This window comes from Leishmania major, chromosome 16 (assembly GCF_000002725.2).
Source record: "Leishmania major strain Friedlin complete genome, chromosome 16".
Lineage (NCBI taxonomy): Eukaryota > Euglenozoa > Kinetoplastea > Trypanosomatida > Trypanosomatidae > Leishmania > Leishmania major.
In genome coordinates, this window is record NC_007257.2 from 125,803 (window position 1) to 146,121 (window position 20,319).

The 20,319-nt window shown below is 61.9% G+C and overlaps 6 protein-coding genes across 6 annotated transcripts; all 6 read right to left on the bottom strand.

Annotated features, from left to right (window-relative positions):
* Positions 1-416: 416 nt before the first annotated feature.
* On the bottom strand, positions 417-2,483 carry LMJF_16_0360 (conserved hypothetical protein; the record flags this gene model as incomplete). Its single annotated transcript, XM_001682062.1, has 1 exon — positions 417-2,483. The coding sequence occupies one exon, from the start codon at positions 2,481-2,483 to the stop codon at positions 417-419; it is 2,067 nt and encodes a 688-aa protein (XP_001682114.1).
* An 819-nt stretch (positions 2,484-3,302) lies between these two features.
* LMJF_16_0370 (conserved hypothetical protein) lies at positions 3,303-4,745 on the bottom strand (the record flags this gene model as incomplete). The annotated part of the gene is made up of 1 exon (XM_001682063.1): positions 3,303-4,745. The coding sequence occupies one exon, from the start codon at positions 4,743-4,745 to the stop codon at positions 3,303-3,305; it is 1,443 nt and encodes a 480-aa protein (XP_001682115.1).
* Positions 4,746-7,098: 2,353 nt separating this feature from the next.
* Positions 7,099-9,531, bottom strand: LMJF_16_0380 (putative tubulin tyrosine ligase; the record flags this gene model as incomplete). Its single annotated transcript, XM_001682064.1, has 1 exon — positions 7,099-9,531. The coding sequence occupies one exon, from the start codon at positions 9,529-9,531 to the stop codon at positions 7,099-7,101; it is 2,433 nt and encodes an 810-aa protein (XP_001682116.1).
* Positions 9,532-11,387: 1,856 nt separating this feature from the next.
* Positions 11,388-14,345, bottom strand: LMJF_16_0390 (conserved hypothetical protein; the record flags this gene model as incomplete). The annotated part of the gene is made up of 1 exon (XM_001682065.1): positions 11,388-14,345. One exon carries the CDS (start codon positions 14,343-14,345, stop codon positions 11,388-11,390), a length of 2,958 nt encoding a protein of 985 aa, XP_001682117.1.
* Positions 14,346-15,272: 927 nt separating this feature from the next.
* On the bottom strand, positions 15,273-16,343 carry LMJF_16_0400 (conserved hypothetical protein; the record flags this gene model as incomplete). The annotated part of the gene is made up of 1 exon (XM_001682066.1): positions 15,273-16,343. One exon carries the CDS (start codon positions 16,341-16,343, stop codon positions 15,273-15,275), a length of 1,071 nt encoding a protein of 356 aa, XP_001682118.1.
* Positions 16,344-17,632: 1,289 nt separating this feature from the next.
* LMJF_16_0410 (conserved hypothetical protein) lies at positions 17,633-19,360 on the bottom strand (the record flags this gene model as incomplete). The annotated part of the gene is made up of 1 exon (XM_001682067.1): positions 17,633-19,360. One exon carries the CDS (start codon positions 19,358-19,360, stop codon positions 17,633-17,635), a length of 1,728 nt encoding a protein of 575 aa, XP_001682119.1.
* Positions 19,361-20,319: the final 959 nt, after the last annotated feature.

Sequence of the window (20,319 nt, forward strand, 5' to 3'; positions counted from 1 at the left end):
TGCACATCGGCACTGTCCGCTGGCGCATGCATGTGGGAGCCCTTGACGTCCACGCACCAAGCAACACACTCGAAGCAAAGAAGGGGAAACCACAACAACGAAAGGAAACATCGAGAACCCCACGTACGTCAACACGCGAAAGGGCGCGTGTGCGGGGGGAGGGGGGAGGGTCTGTGCCTGCACGTCTGTATGCCGAGATAATGGAGTCGGTGGGCGACGGCGAGGACAGCGAGGAGGCAAGGGAGAGTGATGATGCACTATACATGGAAAGGGAACGCGGCACAATCCGAGCTGCTGTCGTTTCCGAAAAGGAAAACGTTTGAAGCTTCAGATCGAGAGAGAGAGAGAGATAAAACGAGGGGGGAATAGAGAGAACGACCACCTCGGCGGCAAAGAAGACAGCAGATGCCTGCCTGCTACCATATCGGCGTCGCCCCGATCCCCCGTGCGCTGAGCGGGTAGGCCGAGTGCGTGCGAAAGTGATGGGAGAGCAACGCGTTGTGCGACCGCGCCCGCACATGTGCATCGAGCATAGGCTCGGGCATGGCCGCCACGCTCAAGCGAGAGACCCCGTTTGCAGTGGCAGCCGCCCCGGCGGCATCCTTACGAGCGGCAGTGAAAGGCGTGCGCACCTGCCCATCGGCGTGGCCCGCCGTGGCCTTCGCAGTCACTGTCTTGGACTCCGGCGAAGTCAGTCTTGCAAAAATCCACTGCCGGGATCGTCGCAGCGGCGCTTCTGCATCGCCAGGAGACCTTCTCCTCACGCGCTCACTGGTCGCCTCGAGCTCCGGGTCACTACCACTGAAGACGGCAACAGTGTCAGGGTGCTCCGGTGAGACGAGCTTCATCAGCCGCGCGTAGCGCTCGGCGTCCAGCAAACTGCACCACATCTCCTCGTCGATCTTCTCTTCTATCGTCAATGGTACGCGCGAGGGTGTGGTGGCGGTGGATGATACCGTGGAAGGCGTGGAGCAACACCGGCCGTGGCTCGGGGTGGATGTCATCGATAAGGGTTTCTGCGGCTTCTGAAGCAGCAGTGGGCGATACGGGTCGAGGGTCCGCGATTCCGCTAGCGTTGCCATCGATGCCACGGCTGCCGTCTCGCTAGAGGGTGCCGGCGCTGCGTCGATCTTTGGGGACTCACATGACGTATGGGTGGGTCGTCGCGGCGTCGCAGCCCTTGCGGAGGCGGTGAGATCGCCGTTGGCCGGCGCCGTTACTGCTCTTCCAAGCCTCTGCACAGCCGCCATTCTCTCCTCCCGCTCAAGCGCCTTCAACTCACGCACGAGCTCCACCACGTTCTTCGAAGAGGAGTACCGCTCCACCGGCCACTCTTCCTCGTAGTAACGACCGATCGCCGTCTGCGCCTCCGCAGATGCAAATGCGGAGCCGCTCGTCGCCGACGGTGCCTGCTCCACGACCAAGAGCTCACAGTTCGTCAGCCGCATCTGCTGCCACCATGCGCGGTAGTCGTTGACGTGGTTGATGAGCAGTTGCGTGACGCCGTTGGTGAGGTCGACGTAGCGGAACTGGGGCGCGTGCACCCCCCACGCGTTGCGAGCCTTGACACACAGAGCACCCCAGGGAAGATTGCCTTGACCGGATGGTGTGTGGCTGGAAAAGAGAACCACCTCCGCCGGCGCGGCGCTGTGCCGCAACACCACCGTCACATTGAGCCGAAGGATGAGGGCCGGGTCCAGGATGCACTGCAGCGGAACTTGAATGACGTCGGCGTCGGCGCGCCGCACCGGCGGACTGGCTCGCGTGCGGACTCTCTCGCTGGATGCACTGCTGCCGTTGTACTGCCGCTGGGGTGCGTGGAGGAGGCCCGTGGACGGCACACCAGAGCGAAATGCGTAGAGCGTGGACGTGAGCGGACGCGGCTTCCACACGCGCTCTTTGTGGCCCTCCTCGCGCGCGGCGGCAGTCGTCGTGGTCGCGGTGGCGGTGGCACTCGCATCTGCGGTGCATGCCTCCGAGGCGAGCCGATGGTAGTCCATATGGTGCGCTACCGTGTGCATTATCTCCTCAGCCGAGCCCGCGGGTGGCCCATGATGGTGGACGAAGTCGCCTCGCACATCCCTGGTCGTTGCAGCGGGAGAAGCTGCCGCGTCTGCCGCCGATACATACGCCCCGCCGCGTCTCCACAAGTGGAAGTCGTCCGCATCGTTGAGCACGACGAGGCACGTAGAAGGGCGAGTCTTGTGTGGGGTGGACGCCGAAAGACCGGCGCCCACTGCCTCCTCGATGAGTATCTCCTCTTGCGGCGGTGGCTTCTCTTCAGCTACCTCGCAGCGAGTGTGAGCGTTCGCGTCTGTTAGGATGCACGGTAACTTGTACTTGAAGACAGGCCTGAAATCGGAGCCCCAGGCAGTCCGCACGCACTTGACAAGCTCCGTGTACGTTCTGGCCCAGCACCACACGCCCTCGCCCGGAAACTCGCCGGAGAGCACTAGAAAACGATCGGCACCGATGTCCTCCATTGAGGCCAGTCGAGCCAGCGGCAGAAAGAAACAGAGGAGGGGGAGGGGGATGCGCAGAGGGAGGAGCGAGTCCGTAAGGCAGAGACACGCATCAAGCCCCCCGATCGATGCGTTTTCGTGTTGTGTGCTTGTGTATGTGTGTGTGGTGTGTGTATGTGTGTGTGTGTGTGTGTGTGTGCGTGTGCGTGTGCGCGCGGGTGTGAATGTCTGCCAGCCGCACGCGAGGAATGGGTGAGAGAGGGGGCGAAGGAGGGTGGGAGGGCCCTCAGAATGGCGCAGAGTGTGAAGGGCGACGCTGAGGAGCCGCCGGGAGAAATACGCTTGGACGCGCAAAGGCGGTGCCAGCACCCCCATGACATGACGAGGGGAGCGGGAGGGAATGGTGGAAGGCAGAGACGGCGGAGTCGGCGCCTGCGATGCCGTCAGCCTTCCTGCCTCCGCATGTCGCGCTGCAAGTCCAAGGGCGCACGAGAGAGATGGCGGCAGGGGAGGGAGGGTGCGTGCGCAGGACGGGAATCCACAGGCCAGTAGCTGCACCACGCCTGCGAAGACGGAAAGAGGGAAGAGGGAAGAGGCTCCCTGCGAAGGATGTGCTAAGTTCTTCGTGGCTGCTCTGCCTTCGTTTCTTCAGACCGGGGCGGCGTTCGTCATGGACAGCCAGCACCAGCAGTAGCAGCACCAACAGACAAACCATCGACGCAAGCCACCAAAGACACCCGCGCGTGTCGTGGCAGCTCCCCTACACATCTGTGCAGGCATGCAGAAGCGTCCCTCGCCCACATGCTCATGCTGGTTCGAGTGTGCGTCCGCAGGCACAGCCTAGAAGAGAGGGTCACTGAGCCCGGCCGTCGCGTCTTGCGCAGACAGCTCCACTTTGGCCCCATCGCACCAGCAGTCGCTGTAAACGTCTGTGATAGGGCAATGCTGCAGCACTACCTGCGCCTTCGTCTGCTGCGTCGCAATGGCACCGTCGCTGGTGAAGCCGAGCGCGAGGATGTCTGCAGCCGAGGCAGCGCTCGTGAACACCACCGAGTAAGCTGTCCCCTCCGCGTCCGCTGCACCGCTCGGGCTCGCCACCGCCGCAGTGCGAGCGCCCGACGCTCCGCGGAACATCCGCGCGGCTCGCTCAGCGTTGTTGGGCCCCAGCAGCACCATGTGATACCGATTGGACTGGAACGTGCACGCCGACAGCATTGAGGTACGGCAGCCAACCCCCTCATACAGCCCGCGGATGCAGTTCACGATACGAACGCGGTTGAGGGTGCAGTAGCTGCCCGTGCCCAGATAGACGCCATCTCGGCCGCTGCTCAGCGTGCAGCGGTTCAGGTGCACACCGGCGCCGACGGTGGCACTGATGACCGGCATGAGGAACTCGGCAGCACCCTTCTCCTTTCGGCCCGTTGGGTTGATCCAGAGCGGCGCCGTCACCTCAGCAGCAGCAGTAGCGGAGGCCTCGTCGTCACCGCTATGGGTCGTGCTCCGGTGCAACATGTCGCCTGGTTCCAGGAAGAAGACATCCGAGGCGGACAGCAGCGCGCCGCAGCCTTTCACGGCGATTCGCCCAATGATGATAGCGTTATTTCCTACAATGGACACGCGTGTTCGGTTGACTACAATGGGAGCGTAGGGGTCGAGGATGAACAGCTTCCCGTCCAGTAGTACCGTGCGCGAGGCGCGCTCGCTGCCGTGTCCGCGCAGGGCGCTCATGAGCTCCTCGCTCGTGCGCACAACACAGCAGGCGCCTTGTCGGTGCCGACAACCGTCCAGAGATGGGACTGAAGCAGAAGCGGTGGTAGCCGCGGGTGTCGACGCATCTGCCGCTGCGGCGGTTCCCCACGCTGGATGCGGCGTCTGCGACGCGGACAAGATCAAGAGCTGCTTGAGAGCTTCTTGACTATCCTCAAGGGCCTCCTTGAGATCGCTCACCTGCTGGTGGAGTTGCTGAACTTCGCTTGCCAACGCAGATGCCTGTACAGCGATCAAAGAAGTGTCCGATTCCGTTGCACTGGAGTCCTCGCACGCTGCTGCTGTTGAGTTCTGGCCGTCCGTAGTTGTCGGCCCTGATTTTGAAATCCACCAGCTGCTGAACAGCTGACGCGTCGAGGTTAGATGGCATGATATGCTACTGGCAAGCGAGATGCACGGATAAAGCAAGCGGCGCCGACGCACTCCCGCCGCGTCGGTGTGCCTCACGCGAGCAGAGACGACGCCAAGGCCAGAACGCACAAGCACGCTGCGCTTCCATGGGAAGTGCGACAGCATGGGAGAAACAGCTGTCGATCGCATCGACCGCTAGCGTATCTGGAAGAGCGTCGCTGGGCGAGAAGCGGGAGCGGAGGCGCGAGTCGAAGAGCATACCAGAGACGAAGAATTCGATGAGTATATCGCAGGGAGAGGCAGCTGAGCGGAGGCGGGGAGTCGGTCCGACTGGTACACACAGAATACGGCACACAAGAAAATGAGAAGCTGAGCAAGTAATCGCGCAGGAGAGACCAAGCGGAAGCGGAGGAAGAAGAATGCGTGCGGGGTACAACACAGAAACCACGAAAGAATGAGGGCACAAGGACTGCTGCCGCTGAAGGGCAGACACACACACACAGAAACAGGTAAAGAGGTGGCGCACGTATCCGGCGTCGCCCCGAGCACCACTACGTGAGGCCAATACAGTCTACTACTAACGGGACAAGAGTCCACTGCTACTTACAATACTCACTATTTGCGATGCGCACCGACTAGCGCACAAGTGCGGCTGATGCTCGAGGCAAGACACAGTGCACGTGAAGAAACCGCTCCTACACGACGGCAACTACGAGAGAAGAGAGAAAAAGAGGGGAGGGAGGGAGGAAGGGAGGGGGGAGCTCAGCGAGGAGCAGGGCGGTGGAGAGACAAGACATAGAGCGCGACCGATCAATAGAGGTTCGCTGGCACGAAACACCAAGGCCGACGATCCCCGGAGGAAGGAGTGCGAGCCAACGTCAGAAGGGGGGGTGGCGGAGAGAGCTAAAAGGAGGGAGGTAGAGGCGAGTTCTTGTGTTCTTTTCGTGCGGTGTTGCCGCTTGCGGATGCTGAGCCAGTGCGACCCCAGAGGCGCTGCGAGCACTTGGCGACACGCGCACACACACAAGAGTACGGAGAAGTCCACGGCAGAAGAGGGTGATGTAGTTTGAAGATGATGAGGACACACAAAGTCCGCGGCCAGCAAGCAAGTATGAAAGACAGTAAAAGAACAGCAAGAAGGAGAGCTGTATGTGTGTGTGTGCGTATGCGTGATGGCGTGATGGCGGGGCTGGTGGTGATGACAGACGCAGACGCAGAGGCGGTCGGCATGCAACGACTGCAGCACATGAGAGCAGGAGAGGGAGGGCCTGAAATCGCGATCGGGCCACCGTGCGTGGCGTGACACGGCACCAGCACATAAAAAAGGAGAGCAAAACAACGACAACCCCGCGCTGGCCTATGCTGCAGAAGCGGATTGCAGCTATACGGTGGACCAGCTGTGCACGTGTGCGTGCGCAGGTACCAGTGAGCGTGCGTGTTGCCCCTCTTCAAGCGAAGTGGCGGCTATTCCACTGGCTCTTCAGAAATTTCCAGCGATCAATCGGCAGAGAGCACCCAAAAAAGAGGTAACGGCGATCGCGCGTGGAACTGAACGCGCGAGGGAGGCGAGAAAGAAAAGGAAAAGGATGTCCCGCTTACACGGCGTTGCCTGCCTCCACGCCTCCTCGTAGTAATGCTGCGGCTGGTCAGACACACGGAGACAACGGCACGCGCGTCGGGAGCACGTGGAAGGGCAACGACGAAGACGCCTCAGCGAAAACGCAGCGCGCCGCCTTTCGTTGCTAGCACGGCGCCAGTGATGGAAGTGAAAAATGTGTGCGTGCGTCAGTGCGACTCTGTGATAGGTGCAGCGTAGCGGGGGGGGGAGCGCAGCTGCGGTGTCTTTGTCAGGCCTGGACCAGAGGACGACCTTCGTGGCAGACGTGCAGGGAGAGAAGAAAGCGGGGGAAAGGGATGGCGAGACAAGACGGAAGAACGGCAGTGGGCGTGCGGGTGTGGGTGCGGCCACACAACGGACGAAGCACTGCGACACGGCGGTGACGGCGGATCCGCGTAGATGGCGGGCACTCTCTCCCTACGCTTGTTCGTTGTCTTCTCCCGCCCCACTTTCCGCTTGTGCGCGCAATCACCCATGTGGGCGGTCATCGCGTAGCACGAGAGGCAGGCGGACGCACGCGCGGAGACACTGGAACACTCGCTGCCTGCGCTGCTCTACAGCTTCCCTTGCCTTCCTGTGCAGGAAAGGAGAGCGTCAATCAGCTGTGCGGTACTGACGCGCGACCAACGCATGGTCGTGCAGAACAAAGCAAGACACGAGAAGCACAGGAACGATCCTTGATAACCAAAAATGCGTGCAGCAACAACGTGTGCCTCATTACTCCCACAACCATGCACACACGCACACGCACACACATGTATAGAGAGAGAGAGAAAGTCCCAGATTCACCGATAGTCGTGCTCCGAGGTCGGCCAGTGGAATCGGCTGCTGCGTCGCAGCCACCCCGCATCCTCCGACGCGCACGCATCACACACAAGGTAAGAATGCCAGCTGTGTAGCCTAGAACTGCAACAGCTTGAAGCCCGTCTTCTGCCGCGTCGTCAGGTCGGTGCGAAGACGGTACTCCCAGTACGGCATCCCCTTATTGCTCGCCGGGTATCCAGGAGGAAAGACTATCTTCATGGTATCTGTCAGCACCTGTTCCTTGAGCAGCCGGTCCGACAACGTCGTCGTCGACATGGACGGCGACGCGTTTACTTCGATCAAGTGGGGGTTGATGTGGTCGTCGATGAGGATGTCGTAGCCGTAGAGCTCGTACGAGTGCTTGTCGTTGAACATTACCGGCTCCACCGCCTTGAGCGAGTGGTAGATGAGAAACTGAATGTTCTTCACCATGCCCTCCGCCGTGTACGGGCCGTAGCTCTTCTGCACGTACAGGAACAGGTTCTGGAAAGACCACTTGCCACCGTGCAAGGTGTTGTAATGCTCGTCGCCCTTCTGCAAGGCGACGTTCGTTAGGTGGGAGCCGAGGTCCTCCTGGGATAGGCTGCTGCCAGCGTATCGCGTCGCGCAGAATCGGGCAAAGCCGTCTTCGTGCAGGTACGCCACGAGAGGCTTGTAGGATGTGACAAGAACGTACAGGCGCAGGTCAAACTTCTTGCCACCGATCAGCAGCGGGTTGGAGATGTAGCGGCTGATAATGTACGAGCCAAGCGACCCACCGCCGCTGCCACCGGCGCCGACTGCGGTTTGAGACGTCACTGCACTGGTGGCGTTGAAGTGAGGGGAGGTTGGGCTCGCCAGCGAGCATCCGTTGCCGCCGCTCGCTGCACCCGGTGCTGACTCTATGCTGCTCGGAACTGCGGCGCGCTGTTGCTGCAGGACCGACGGCGCGACCCAGCTAGCTCGGTTAGAGGGGCTAGTGGCCAGGAAGGAGGCCATGTTTTCCGACTCTTTTTTCTCAGACATCCACCGCTGCAGGGAGCGGACGTCGTCGATGATGAAGATACCCTTGCCCTGTGACCGCGACGTCGGCTTCACAATCCACTGCGTGCCGCGGCGCCGCTGGAACTTCTCCTTGAACATGCTCATGTCGTTTGGAATGTTGTACGTCAGCGGAACGCTGTCGGCAAAGCAGAACGACTTGACAGAGAGCGGCGGCCTGCGCTCACCGCCAGCGAACGCGAACGCGGACGGGCCTGCTGCGCCCTCGGCATCGGCGGCGTGGGCCGAAGCGGAGACCCAATCGGTGGCGGTGTGCAGTGTCAGCCGGGCGTAGTTGTCCGCTTGGTGCTCTCGCAAGTAGCGCCTGATGTTCTTGTACATGAGGTCTTTTCGGGTCAGCTCCGCATGATCGGGGAAGTGGTTGATGATCTGCTGCTCCTGCCACCTGAAGGAGCTGGAGCAGACCGTGTGGCGGACGCGCCTTACGTGCATCCAGAAGAAATGCCAATCCCCGAGGCCAATGTTCTTGTCCTCGCCCTCGTTATTAGCAGTAACGCAGATCTCCTCAACGTTGATGCGTCGCGCGCGCACCTGGGAGGCGGAGGTGGCCGCAGCAGCGCCGGTGCCCCTGCTCGTGTGAGGTGCCTCATCCACCCGCGCGCTCGTCCCTTCGGCGGCGCCGGCGTTGGTGGTCGACAGCGGTGACGACGCTGCTGCAGAGGTCGTCGGATGCGTCTGCTCATGCTGGTAGCGCTCGAACATGAAGTGAATCACCTGCTTGTCGAGGTCTGTGCGGTAGCGCAAGGTGCAGTCTCCGTGATGGTGACTGCCGCCGCTGCTGCCCATGGAGATGCTGGCCGCCGCGCGGGTGCGGTGGCCGTTGCCAAGCCCGCTGCTAGCAGGTGCCGCGGCACCAGAGCCGTTCGCGGGCCCTGGCACGATGATCAGCTTTGTATGTCGCTTTCCAGCCAGCGACGTCACCGGCACCACCACACGCGCCGAGGCGCCGTTGTCGAAACCGTCCGCATCACAGCTGCCGTCGTCGCTGTCCTCTGGTGGCAGCGCACGCTGCTGCTGCAGATCATTCTCACCCGTGCCCACTACATTCGTCCGCTTCTCCGGTTCTTGCTGCGGTGGTTTCTCTACCGAATCCGCATCGACCTCCGGTTTGGGTGCCTGGGCCGCCGCCGATGGCAGCAGCTGCGCCTCGCCGCCCACGGGTCTTTCAGCAGACTTCCCGTTCTTCCGTTTGGCGGAGCGCGGTGAGCGTGGCAGCGGGGGCGTGGGAGCGGGGGTGCTTAACGACCTTTCCCTGGACCTCTCCTTCGTCTTTCGTGTCAGTGCGGCCGCCGGCACCTTCCTCACAGTCAATTTCTTCTTGCGCAGCGCCGCGGCGGTCGTGTGGGGTGACGTCTCAGACGCCGCAGCAGCGCCAGCAACGGCATTGACCAAGGCGTTAAGTGGCGCCGCGGCAGGTGTTTTGTTGTGCGCCGAGGACTTGACGCCCTTGTCCTTGCCGCCGCTCGTGCAGCCTGTGGCGGGCTCCATGACGATCGCGTAGGCGTCAAGCAGAGAAGGACGCACGCGCGATGTACCCGACGCAAAAGTGAGACGCCCTCCTTTTATACCAGCGGGCGCGCTTACCTGCGTGCGTTCTTTCTGCGTTGCAGACACAGAAACACCCAAAAAAAAAATGAGCGGGGCGAGTGTCGCGCGCGCGGGGGGTGAGGGGGGGGGGGGTGTTTCGTACGCGGAGGAGCTAGATGCGGAGCACGAGTGGGTTCTCGCGAGAGCAGGTGCGGACGCGGAAGAAGGCGGTGGTCACCCAGCGGCGTATTTGCGACACGCGTGCGCACCCAAAACGTGCCTTCGTTAAGACTCGTTGTTTCCGTCGTCTGTCTGCTTGCCCGATGGCTGAGCGCGTAATGGTGTATCAGCGTGTCGCTGCGTGCGTGCGTGTGGTGCGTAGATATGGACGACTCTATCTGTGATAAGTCGCGTACGTGAGGAAGTCGGTGGGGAAGAGGGGGCGGGGCGGGGCGGCCAGAGAGTGATAATTTCGCGAAAGATCTTCGCTGTTCGAGGCAAGAGGAGTGAGGTGAGGTGGAGAGGGCCAGCGCGCACACACACGTGAACGAAAGGCGTGGATCGAGGGTGTTGCACTGGTGTGTGCGCGCACCCTTCCGCAGAGACACAAGCGAATGAAAAGGAGAGCAAGACCACCACTGCGCGGATACAAGAGGGCGAGAAAGGGACAGAGCAGCAGCAGAGCGAGACCGGGAGAAGGCAACGCCATGCTCGTCAAGGGTGCATATCACACAAAATCGCCTACCCCAGAGGCGCACGGCGAATACCGTCCGCGAAGCGTTCAGACGTGCGTCTCTCTGAAAGAGAGAGAGACAGTTGGGAGGTGCTACTTCTTCGCAAGCGCACACGACGGTTACAGCGGCGGGACACCACAATGTGCCCCACTCCGCAACGAGCTCACACGAAGAGGCATCTAGGACTCGCAAGTCGCACCCGACCCCCGCTTCTCTCCTTTCCTTGCCGCCTCTCACGCCCCTGCAATCGCTCGCTCGCTTCACAGAAAGCACAAAAATGGAGAAGGAAAGGGGGAGAGAGGCGTTGCGACTGGCGGATGGACGTCTGTCGCTCTCCCCTGTTCCCTCCTCCGTCCGTCCGAAGCCGGCACGGCGCCTGGCTTCCTATGCACGAGTGGCGCACGTGTTGGGGTGCTTGGACAGCTCCGTAGTGCTCCTCTGTTTGGTATTCGCATTAAATTCGGTCATCGTCGAAGACGTGCCAACACGACAGGTACGGGTGAGGAGATGGGGAAGGGGGGGGGGGTTAGGGTGCATCATCTGCACCGGGGCACCTACACACAGAGGGACGTACAGGGAACGCAGCGCGGCGGGCCCCGAAACAGGCACAGATGGACCATCCGAGAGAGCGTGGGTGTCGGGGACGAGTTGACGCGGAGCGGAGCGGCGAGAGAAAGGACGTTTTATGTTGGTCTTACCGTTTTAATGCCCTCAACCCTCCTCTCTCGACTCATCCTGTCAGTATGTGTGTATGTGTGTGTGTGTGTGTATGTATGTGACCACCCTCACCCAACAAGGCGCCCAGGCATCCGTTAGCATCCGCATCTGTGTGTGTCCTTACCGTCGCTGCTCCACCCGAACCCGCACCCACTGAGCCCATCGTGCGACTTTCGCGTGCATACTTTATGATATCCAGACACACATGCAACGCAAGGAGTCGGCAGACGTGGTGTGGCTGCTGCCGCTGTGGCGATGCTGGTGGTGGTGGAGTCTCTCGTGTTCAAACGGAAGGGCTCCATAATGCACGGCTCTACGCCGCAGCGGCACACGCACGACACGAACTGAGCGTGTGTAGCTGCGCACTCAGTAACGCACCCTCCTCCGCTTCTTAGTCTCTGACGGTGTGCGTTGGCGGGTGCTCTCCTCCTCAAAACTCTCAATACGCTCGCGCCGGCGCCGCTTCAGACAAGCCGATGCCTCTTCCACATCCGCGTGACTGTCGGCATCCGCGGGCACCGTGGCACGGCTTTTACGCTGCTTAACAGGGACTCTAGAGGCCGTCATATCGTCCTCGTAGCGCTCCGCATTCGTGCGGCTGCCGTCATGGTGGGTGCCTGCCTTTAATTCCTTCCGCTGGTTCACCATTGCACCTCGCGGACGCAGCGCCTCCACCGCGGAAGCGACACCTTCCTTGGTCTTCATAGTTTTCTTCGTGGTCGTCTTGCCGCTGCTTGCCACCACACCAGCCCCGCGCAGATCAACCCCAACGTCAGCATGCTCGTCCGCCGCGTTGCTCATCAATGCCGCGACCTTCTCTGGCGACGCATCAGCGCCCAAGAAATGCCGTAATTCACTTTCGAGGTCACGCATGTCTGTCTTCCCCGTACGCGACACGTATTTTCGGTCCTCCCTCGCCAGCATGGCACGCAGTTCCGCTGATTCGGCCTGCTGCAGCCGGTGCAGCCGACGCTGCATGCGCCGCTGCTGTGGTGTCGTGAAGTGCTGGCCTCGCTCCAATATGCCAGAGGTGATGTCAAGGGCGCGTTGCAGCTTCGCTGCAGCGGACTTGCGGTCGCGTTGCCGCAGCTCCTCGGCAACCTCCTCCTGGTTGAGGTACACTCGCTTGTGCTCTGCCAACCGGCCTGCGGCGCCAGCAGCCCCATCTGAGCCATCTTCTGTGGTGCTGTCGCCGCTACAGCTAGCATGCATTCTGTCCTGGGGAGTGACGGCTGCGGAGAAGAGAAAGGGGCGGGTGGATACGGCTCGTCCGTGTAGGTGCGTGAGACGGCCGCCATTCGCAGAGGGGGCGCTGCTAGCGTGGCGCGCCGAGGTGGCATCGTCGCCTTTATCGGCTTCCTGCGGCTGCGTGGTCGCCACGTCGAATGGGCAGTAAAAGTCGAGGTACCTTGTGTAGGGGAGGTAGGGGACGTTCAAGTAGGGCACATTCTCCGGCATTGTGATTGGCCTCACCTCTGGCACGGGGTCCTCGACCTGGACGTAGCCGTGTGTCGCCAGCATGCGATGCTGCTCGTGGCGGCTCAGCCGTCGCCGCGGCGGATTGACGTTCAGCTGAACCGGCGACGTGAAGTGGCGGAGGTACTGCTCGCTCTTCGTGAGCCACGGCGCCGACACTTCGACTGCGTCTTTCGCAGCGCGCGCGATCGCAGCCGTGTCGTTGCTTGTCTCCAGTGTCTTCAGGATAGACTGATGCGCCGCCTTGCTGTGCAACCCCGCGGCAATGCTCTTCGGCAGAGTCGCCTCCGTTGGCATGAGAGCCACGTACGCCTCCAGCGGCGTCAGAGGCTGCGAGCCCGTCTTGGCATTCGGGATGCAAACGCGCGCGTTGGTTCGCTGGCAGTGCGCCGCCGCAGCGCGTAGGTGGCACAGCTGCGGCGCCGCTGGCGCTGGCACGTAGTGGTAGTCTGAGCACACACCCGTGACGACCGTCTGGAGCGACCAAAGAGCCGACTGGAGAAGATCCATGCCCACCTCGATGCTTGACGAGCCCGTGTATTCGGACGACTGCACGACGTCTGCAAGAAAGTCGATGTCGATAGCGTCGAGGTTAGGCGAGACGAGCGAGCTGTGTGGATATGTGGCGCGCACACAGCGGTAGCGCCGCCACAAGGCCATGGCCACCTCGCCAGCGCCGGTGTAGTGATCGCCGCCGTTGAGCAGGAAAAGGAAAATAAAGTCGATGCGGACGGATGGTAGCTGCGATGGCGAGAAGGGCGCGTCGCCGCGGGTGGCAGAGGTCGCCTTCAGCCAGCGGTACAAGATGTCTGACACACGAATAAGCTGTAGAGAGGATGGGCCGATGATGCTGAAGTTGTGGAAGGCGGTGGCGCCGAGGCATGTCATGACAAGGTCGATGTCGTCGCCCATCACCACAACCGTGTCGTCTGGACGGCACCGCAGATACGGCGCGGTCGCGGCATCGTCACGGCCATTGCGCTCGGCGCGGCCGCCACCGCTGCTGCCCCGGCGGCCAGCGTTGCCGAGCTCCCTGCGAGATCGCAGTGCCTTCTCGTCCTGCGGCGTCCGCGCGGTGCTGTCTGCCGTGCCGCCTGAGCCGTATGCGAGAAAGGCCAGCGCGCGCGATATCTTCGCCTCGCCCTCGCCCATGACGGTGGTGCCGTAGAGGTACACCGGGCACGCACGGCGAAGGAAGCCGCGGCCGCGGTTCAGCTTAAACTGCGACGCGATGGCGTTCTCGAGCTCAATCATGAAGAGCGACCCGGCGGTGATCGACAGCGTGTTGAGCTGCTGTACACTGCCGGTGTCGAGAAGGGAAACCTTGCGCCGTCGAAGCCGCTGTGTCTGCAGCTTAGCGATGGGGGCCGGGCCGTCGAAGCAGATGCTGAGCGACTGGCGCGGCACCACCACCTCCGTCACGAGCACACGCAGCCGCTCCAGCACCTCCTGAATGAGCTGCTTCTTTGTCTTGTTCTCGCTACTTTGATGACGGAAGCAGGAGTGCACAACGCAGTTCATGTCAACCAGCACGTGATCGACCATCGGCGTGTAGCTGCCGGGTGCGACAACCCCTGCGCCCTCCGGACGGCTCATGTGCGAAGAAGACGTTAAAGGGCGCCGGCGCGCCCCTCTGCTGCCAACGTCACCTGCCTCATTCTTCTCGCCGCTGTTGGTGTACAGCGCGCCCGAGTCCGCATCAGCGTCCTCGCCGGTGATCTCGTAGTAGCCCTCCACTCGCAAGCGCCGCTTCACCTCCTCCGCGGCCTCCGCATCGCTCAGAGGCAGCGGGAGCAACCGCGTGCACCCACACGAGTCGATGAACTTGCGAAGCCCTAAAAGCCCCATGTATTACTTAGTGATAGGTGTGTGTGTGTGTGTGTGTGTGTGTGTGTGTGTGTGCGTGTGTCTGCGCGCCTACGCGGGCGTCCAGTCTACAGGGAAGTGTGAGTGCGTGTACGCTCCGCGCACCACCACTCTTCGGTAGGGCGGGCCTACAAATCGCTGCGCACGGGGGTGAGAGGCGAGTGTGTGGGCGAGCAGCGGCGAAAGGCGCGCTCACATGTCGAGGTTGAGACATACGTCATGGAGAAAGTAAGTCGGGTAGTTTGCAGCGAGACGACGAGGACAACGGCAGCAAGGTTGTGCGTGCATGTGAGTAGAGTCAGAGCCGCTGGCAGCGCTCAGCTCCGCGCATGCTGAGTTACGAAGAGAGGGGGAACGAAAGAGGAGACGCGCCCCTCGCACGACAAAGGAGAAGGGGTCTGCCCACCCACCTCTCCACGTACACATCCGGTTATCGGCACACGCGAGGTGCACGTGAGAAGACGCCTCTTTCCCCTTCCGTTCTTCTGCTTTGTGGGTTACAGCAACAGAGCACCGACCAATGTGAATGCGTGTGTGCGCGCTTGTGTCCTGCTGAAGCGGTCGTTGCCCAGACCCGCCACAACGCAGTCGTGGCGACGAAGACGAGCCCCTGCCCACCCGCACCTCTCCGTGCCTCCCCCCTCTTTCTCCCTCCCTCCCTTATGCATCACTCCCAGCTTCCTCTGCCTTATAGGCGGCGAGTATCGGACTCGCCAACGCCCCTTTGTGACAGTTCGTGAAGACGGCAGCTGTATGTGCGCGCCGGCGCACAGAGCGAGAGGTGGGGCGTGTCCACGGCGGCTACACGCCGCTGCGAGAGGAAGATGCAAAGGAGAGGCAGCCAATAAGTACTCCGCAGGACTCTCACCCTCCCCCCTCCAACTGTGCGTCGCTGTCTGTCCGGTCGACTTAGTCAAGGTTCTGCTTGACCTCCTCGCCGCCAGCGATACCGCTGCTCACCAGCGTGTAGACACCGAGGTACCCCACGAAGACGAGTACCCACACGAAGTAGATCAAGAAGAGAACAACAATCTTGGGCAGAAAGGGCCAGCTCAGCCACTCCAGTTCTATGTTGAAGAGGACGATGGGCACGCGGTAGGCGTCCACCGGGATCGAAAGCGCACGCGGGCGCACCTCGACAACCGGCACAAATGGATCATCGGTGCCAGACGCTGCGCGGATGACGCCCCGCAGTGTGGCGCCGGTGCCATCACTGCCACTCGCTACACCATCGATGTCCTCTCTGTCCACCCACACGTCCTTCTCGGCGCGGAACTCGAGCGCGTTGTCACGACTGGTGGAGAAGACGAACAGCTCTGTGTCCTGCGGCTCCTCTGACCAACCGCGTGCCGTCGGAGACGCTGCTCCCGCGGCGTCGATGCTGTCCTTGAGGAACCTCTGCACACTAGAGCGGCGCACTTGGTAGAGCACCAGGTCAAAGCCTACACTTGGCGAGCCCAAGAAGCTGAGCCGTATCATGTAGCGCCTGCCCGCCTGCAGCTTGTCCAGGACGTAGCGCTGACGCAACGGCACGGCGTTGCGAAGGCTGCCACCGTGCTCCGCGGATGGACGCTCCCTGTCGTCGTCCGAGAGCGGTACGTCGGCCGGAAGGGCAGGGTTGCGCACGCGCTGCCTTGTCAGAGGCTCGCCGATCCGCAGAGCCTTGTACATCTGCGTGTAGGGTTCGTGGGAGCTGGCGCGCAAGGTGACGAGAAGCGATGCCGCATCAGCCTCGGCAGCGCTGGGGCTACCAGCGAGGTGTTCGCTCATGGGCACAGCCCAAGGCACCCACCGTTGAGCAAAGCCCTTGACATTGCTGCCAATCTGATGGTAAAGGTCAGGCTCCTCGACCACGCTGATGCGCACCACGTAGTACAAGGAAGTGGTGGCGTAGAGTGCTGCGAGCATAGAAAAAAACAGAAACGTGGCGCGCTGGAGGCGGCGCAGGAAGCCGTGAGGAAAGCACCTCTCCGGTGCCATTCGTGCACGGGTGTGTGTGTCACGGGCAAGAGAAGAGGAGGAGGCGGATGGGGGGGGAGGGAGGGGGGATGAAAACCCGCCGCGTAACACCGATCAAACAAGAGGGAAAACAAACAAAAAGTCGCAGCACAGCGGCCGGCAGGCGGATAGCGAGAGTGGTCTAGATTCGGCTCGGCACGCTCCGAGAAACAGCACAGGGGAGAAGGAGCTGCAGCAGCCACAGGAAGAGGAAGAGGGAGAGGGAGGGGGAGAGAAGATACGCGGCAGTGATCTCTGCTTTACCCAGCTTCCTCCCACATACGTTGTGCAGGTAGGTGCAGCTCTGGAGGACGGTACGGATGCAAAATATGCGTGAGCGACCACGATGGTGCTTCTGGTCTTTTATATATGTCGTCAGCGCCCAATATCCGCAGGACGCCAACGCACCCGTGCCCAAGCCGAGGGGCAGAGAGAACGACGTGGGTGATGCAGCCGGCACACTTTGTTGCCGTGCCCCATGTTGCCATGGAGCTCGCCATGGTGGGCAGCGTGCGAGGAGTCGGCGAGTAGGAGAGCAGACGAACACGCGCGCGCGCGCACATCCCAAGATGGGCAGAGACAGATCCGTGTTAGAAACGATGGAGGTGATTTGAAGGGAGAGGAGTCAGGATGGGCGCAACGGCGGTTGGAGTTGGGGAGGAGGGATATTTAGCGGAGTGTGCATACACAGGCTGCATGTAAGGTTGTGCTCGCCCGATGCGCAAGCAGAAGGATTACCTAAATTGGGAGAATGTCGGTGGGCACTTCGTCGCGCGCTTACCGCATCGCTGCATGGAACACCGAAAAGCAATATTCCGGCGTCGCAGACAGCCAAGGAAAGGAGAAGCAGCGCCAGCGTCCAGAAAAGGAACGGAAGTGGCAGCAACGCCGTGGCTGCCGTGTCACCGTGCCAGTGTGCGGGCGTAGTTGTAAAGGAGCGTGCGCGTGTGTGTGTGAGAGAGAGAGAGAGCATCCCCGAAAGGAGCTGACAACAGTTAATCAGGAAAGCAAGGCGAGGCAAACATGCTGGCACATCTGCGCATCATGTCGTGGAGAACTGAATCGCCCAAAAGAACCGAGTGGGTAGCGGTGATGGCAGCGCCGTCACCGCGCCTTCATGGCGCCCGCACCTTCCCCCACCCTCTTCCACCCCGGCCACCCTTGCCGATATCGACTGCGTCGGCAACAGCACCACGACACAATCATCCCAGCAGCGCCGTCGCCCGGCCTAAACCCCCTCCCTGTAACGCCGACACACCTGTGCGAATACCCTACAGGTCGAAAATCTCGTCCACCTTGACCGCGGCACCACGGCCGCCGTCGTGGGAGGCCCCTTCGGACTTGAATGCCGCAAGTTTGCCGCGACGTCGGGGCGCGAGGGAATCAGCGGAGTCGGTGGGCAGCTCCGTTTTACTAGAAGAAACGCCCTTTGGGTTTGATGATGCAGCCTCGTCCTTAGGATGAGCTCCGCCCTCCATGCTCAGACTCTGCACCCCTGCGTCGCCGCCGACGCCTTCGCTGCTGCGATCGGCACGATCGGCGTCTTGAGAGGACCTTGAAGGACTAAGAGAAGGCTCAGATGGTGAAGCAGGCATCGCCGATGAGTCCTCGGAGACCAAGCTGCTGGCTGCTGCCGACGCAGCCTCCTCCTTGCTCTTCTTGCGACGGCGATTTACGGGAACTTCGCGCAGCTCCGAGGCTCGACTGCGCAGCGCGGCTTCAATGTTCTCCTCGAGTGCCGTGACGCGGGTGACGTCGTCCTGCTGGCGACTGGTAAAATACCGGTACTGCTCTGTCGACCGCTCTTCCGTGCCTTCCAGGGAGCTATCGGCTGCCTCGCCATTCATGCCAGAGTCCGCAGTGCGGCCCTTGGATCGCTTGCCGTGGTGTTTGTCGAGGGCGCAGGACGCTTTCCTCGGCGCACGTGACGCGGCAGTCGTCACGTCGCCCTCTCCCGCCCCGGCGCTCTCGTTGCTGGTAGTTGGCACCGCTCCACACGACAGGGCCTCCAGCGCCATCTTGTTGTCAAGCTGCACACGCTTATAGTACTCGAGCCACTTGGGGTACGACTCGATCAACAGACTTGTCGCTCGCATCTGCCAATCCGTTTGAATGCGGGAGGCGGCCGCAAACACGTTGGTGATCTGCTTCTGAGCTGAGAAAGGTGTGGGCAGATCGTTGGCGCGCAGCAGCTGCACAGAGAGGTAGGCGAGATCCGTGTTTCCCGTCTCCTGCGCCACCCCGAGAAACAGGTTCGACACAAGCCTCACGCGCTCTGTGTCACTCTCGGGCAGCCCCACCGACCGCGGCGCGCGACCGTTGGCAAGGCTCAAGATAATCCCGGGCAGCGTTGCCACAGCAGAGGCGCGCTTCGTCGGGTCAACGAGCTCCATCGCGAGCTGCCGAAACAGCGGGATGTAGAGCTCTTCGCGCAGATTGTGGCGCTGTACAACGCGCGTGAGCGGCATCACGTCCTCAAAAGCGGACCAGTGTGCCTCCAGTGCGCGGCAAAATGCGTTCCATCGTCGCTTGCCCATCGCCTCCGCGGTGGCGTGAGGCAGCTTGAGCGTGGCAGGTCCGTCCGTAAACCAGCGCGCCATGATCTCCTCCGGTCGCACCGGTCGGACGTTGATAGACACGGTTCCAGTGCCCACACCTCCACCGGTGGTGGCTACACTGCCGCTGTTGCTGCCGCTTGGGCTGCTGCTCTGCAGAATCTCTGCGTCTGCCGTCGGAGTCAGCCCCTCTTTCACCAACAGTGCCACCACATCCACGAAAGGCGTGTACAGGAGTCGGTAGAGGGAGGGTGTGTACCCAGAGACGAGAACCCGCACTCGCGTCTCCAGCTCGGTCGGGGTCAACTCCTCCGCCGGGCCCGTGGCGAGGCCGGCCGTCGGATCCTCCAGCAAATTCAGCTCCAGCGTTGTCGTGCCGAGAGGATCGCTCATACGCGCTCGAAACTCCGCGTCCAGGGTGATGGCTTCGATCTTGGAGAACATCCGCTTCCTTCCAAAGAACAGCACCCGCGTGCAGTTGACGAGGCCACGTCGCTGGTCCCTGGCAGCGCCCACCGTTTCGCCAGCTGTGTCACGCAACCGCGAACATGCAAAAAGCTCTCTGGATGACACTAGCAGAGAAGCCCGGGCCACGAGAGGCATCATACCCCCGCCGTGCACTGCACACACAGGTGTTGTGGCAGTCACTCGCCGGAGTGCCGCCGCCCGCGACATGGCTGTGGTCGCGACGCAGCTGCTCGAGGGAAAGCCCGTAAAGTCGCCACCAGCGGTCTAATGATAGCCGAGAGGGCGAACGGACTGCCCGACGACCCTGCCGACGGACCACGGTGTGCACCTTAAAAGACAAACTGAAAGGACAGCGCTCAACGCTGCTGGCGTGCGCTGTGTGTGTGTGTGTGCCCCACGCACACGAAGGGGGCCGAGTACGGAGAAGGGAGGTGCACAGGGTGTGCACGGTGACCGTAAAGCGTCATCATAAGCAGAGAGGCGGAGAGAGCAGTGGACAGAAGTAAAGAGACGACACCGACGTGGTGCAGCAACGAAAACGTGCATTCCTCCCACCGTTGCCCTCACATCCGCCGTCGTGCGACCCGCCATCACAACCACCTAACGTCCACGCCGCACTTTTTCCTGTCGCCAGCGTGAGTCTGCCTCCCCGCCGTGCACCAGGTGAGGTCAAACACCACACCCTACACCGCCACCCATCACACATGCGCACCCCCGGCCCCTCCTGCCACAGGCCCCCATCGTCTGGTGCGACGCAGCCGTAGGCGCGCGCCTCAAGCTCTACCCACCAACAGCCGCCTCGCATGTCGCTCCAACGCCACGCAGGCCAGGTGCTGACCACCGACATCTGTAGCGATCCGTTGCTCTGACTTCGCCATGTCGCAGGTGCATGAGCCTGTCACCGTCAGAGGTGGTTCGGCGTTCGGCAGGGATGA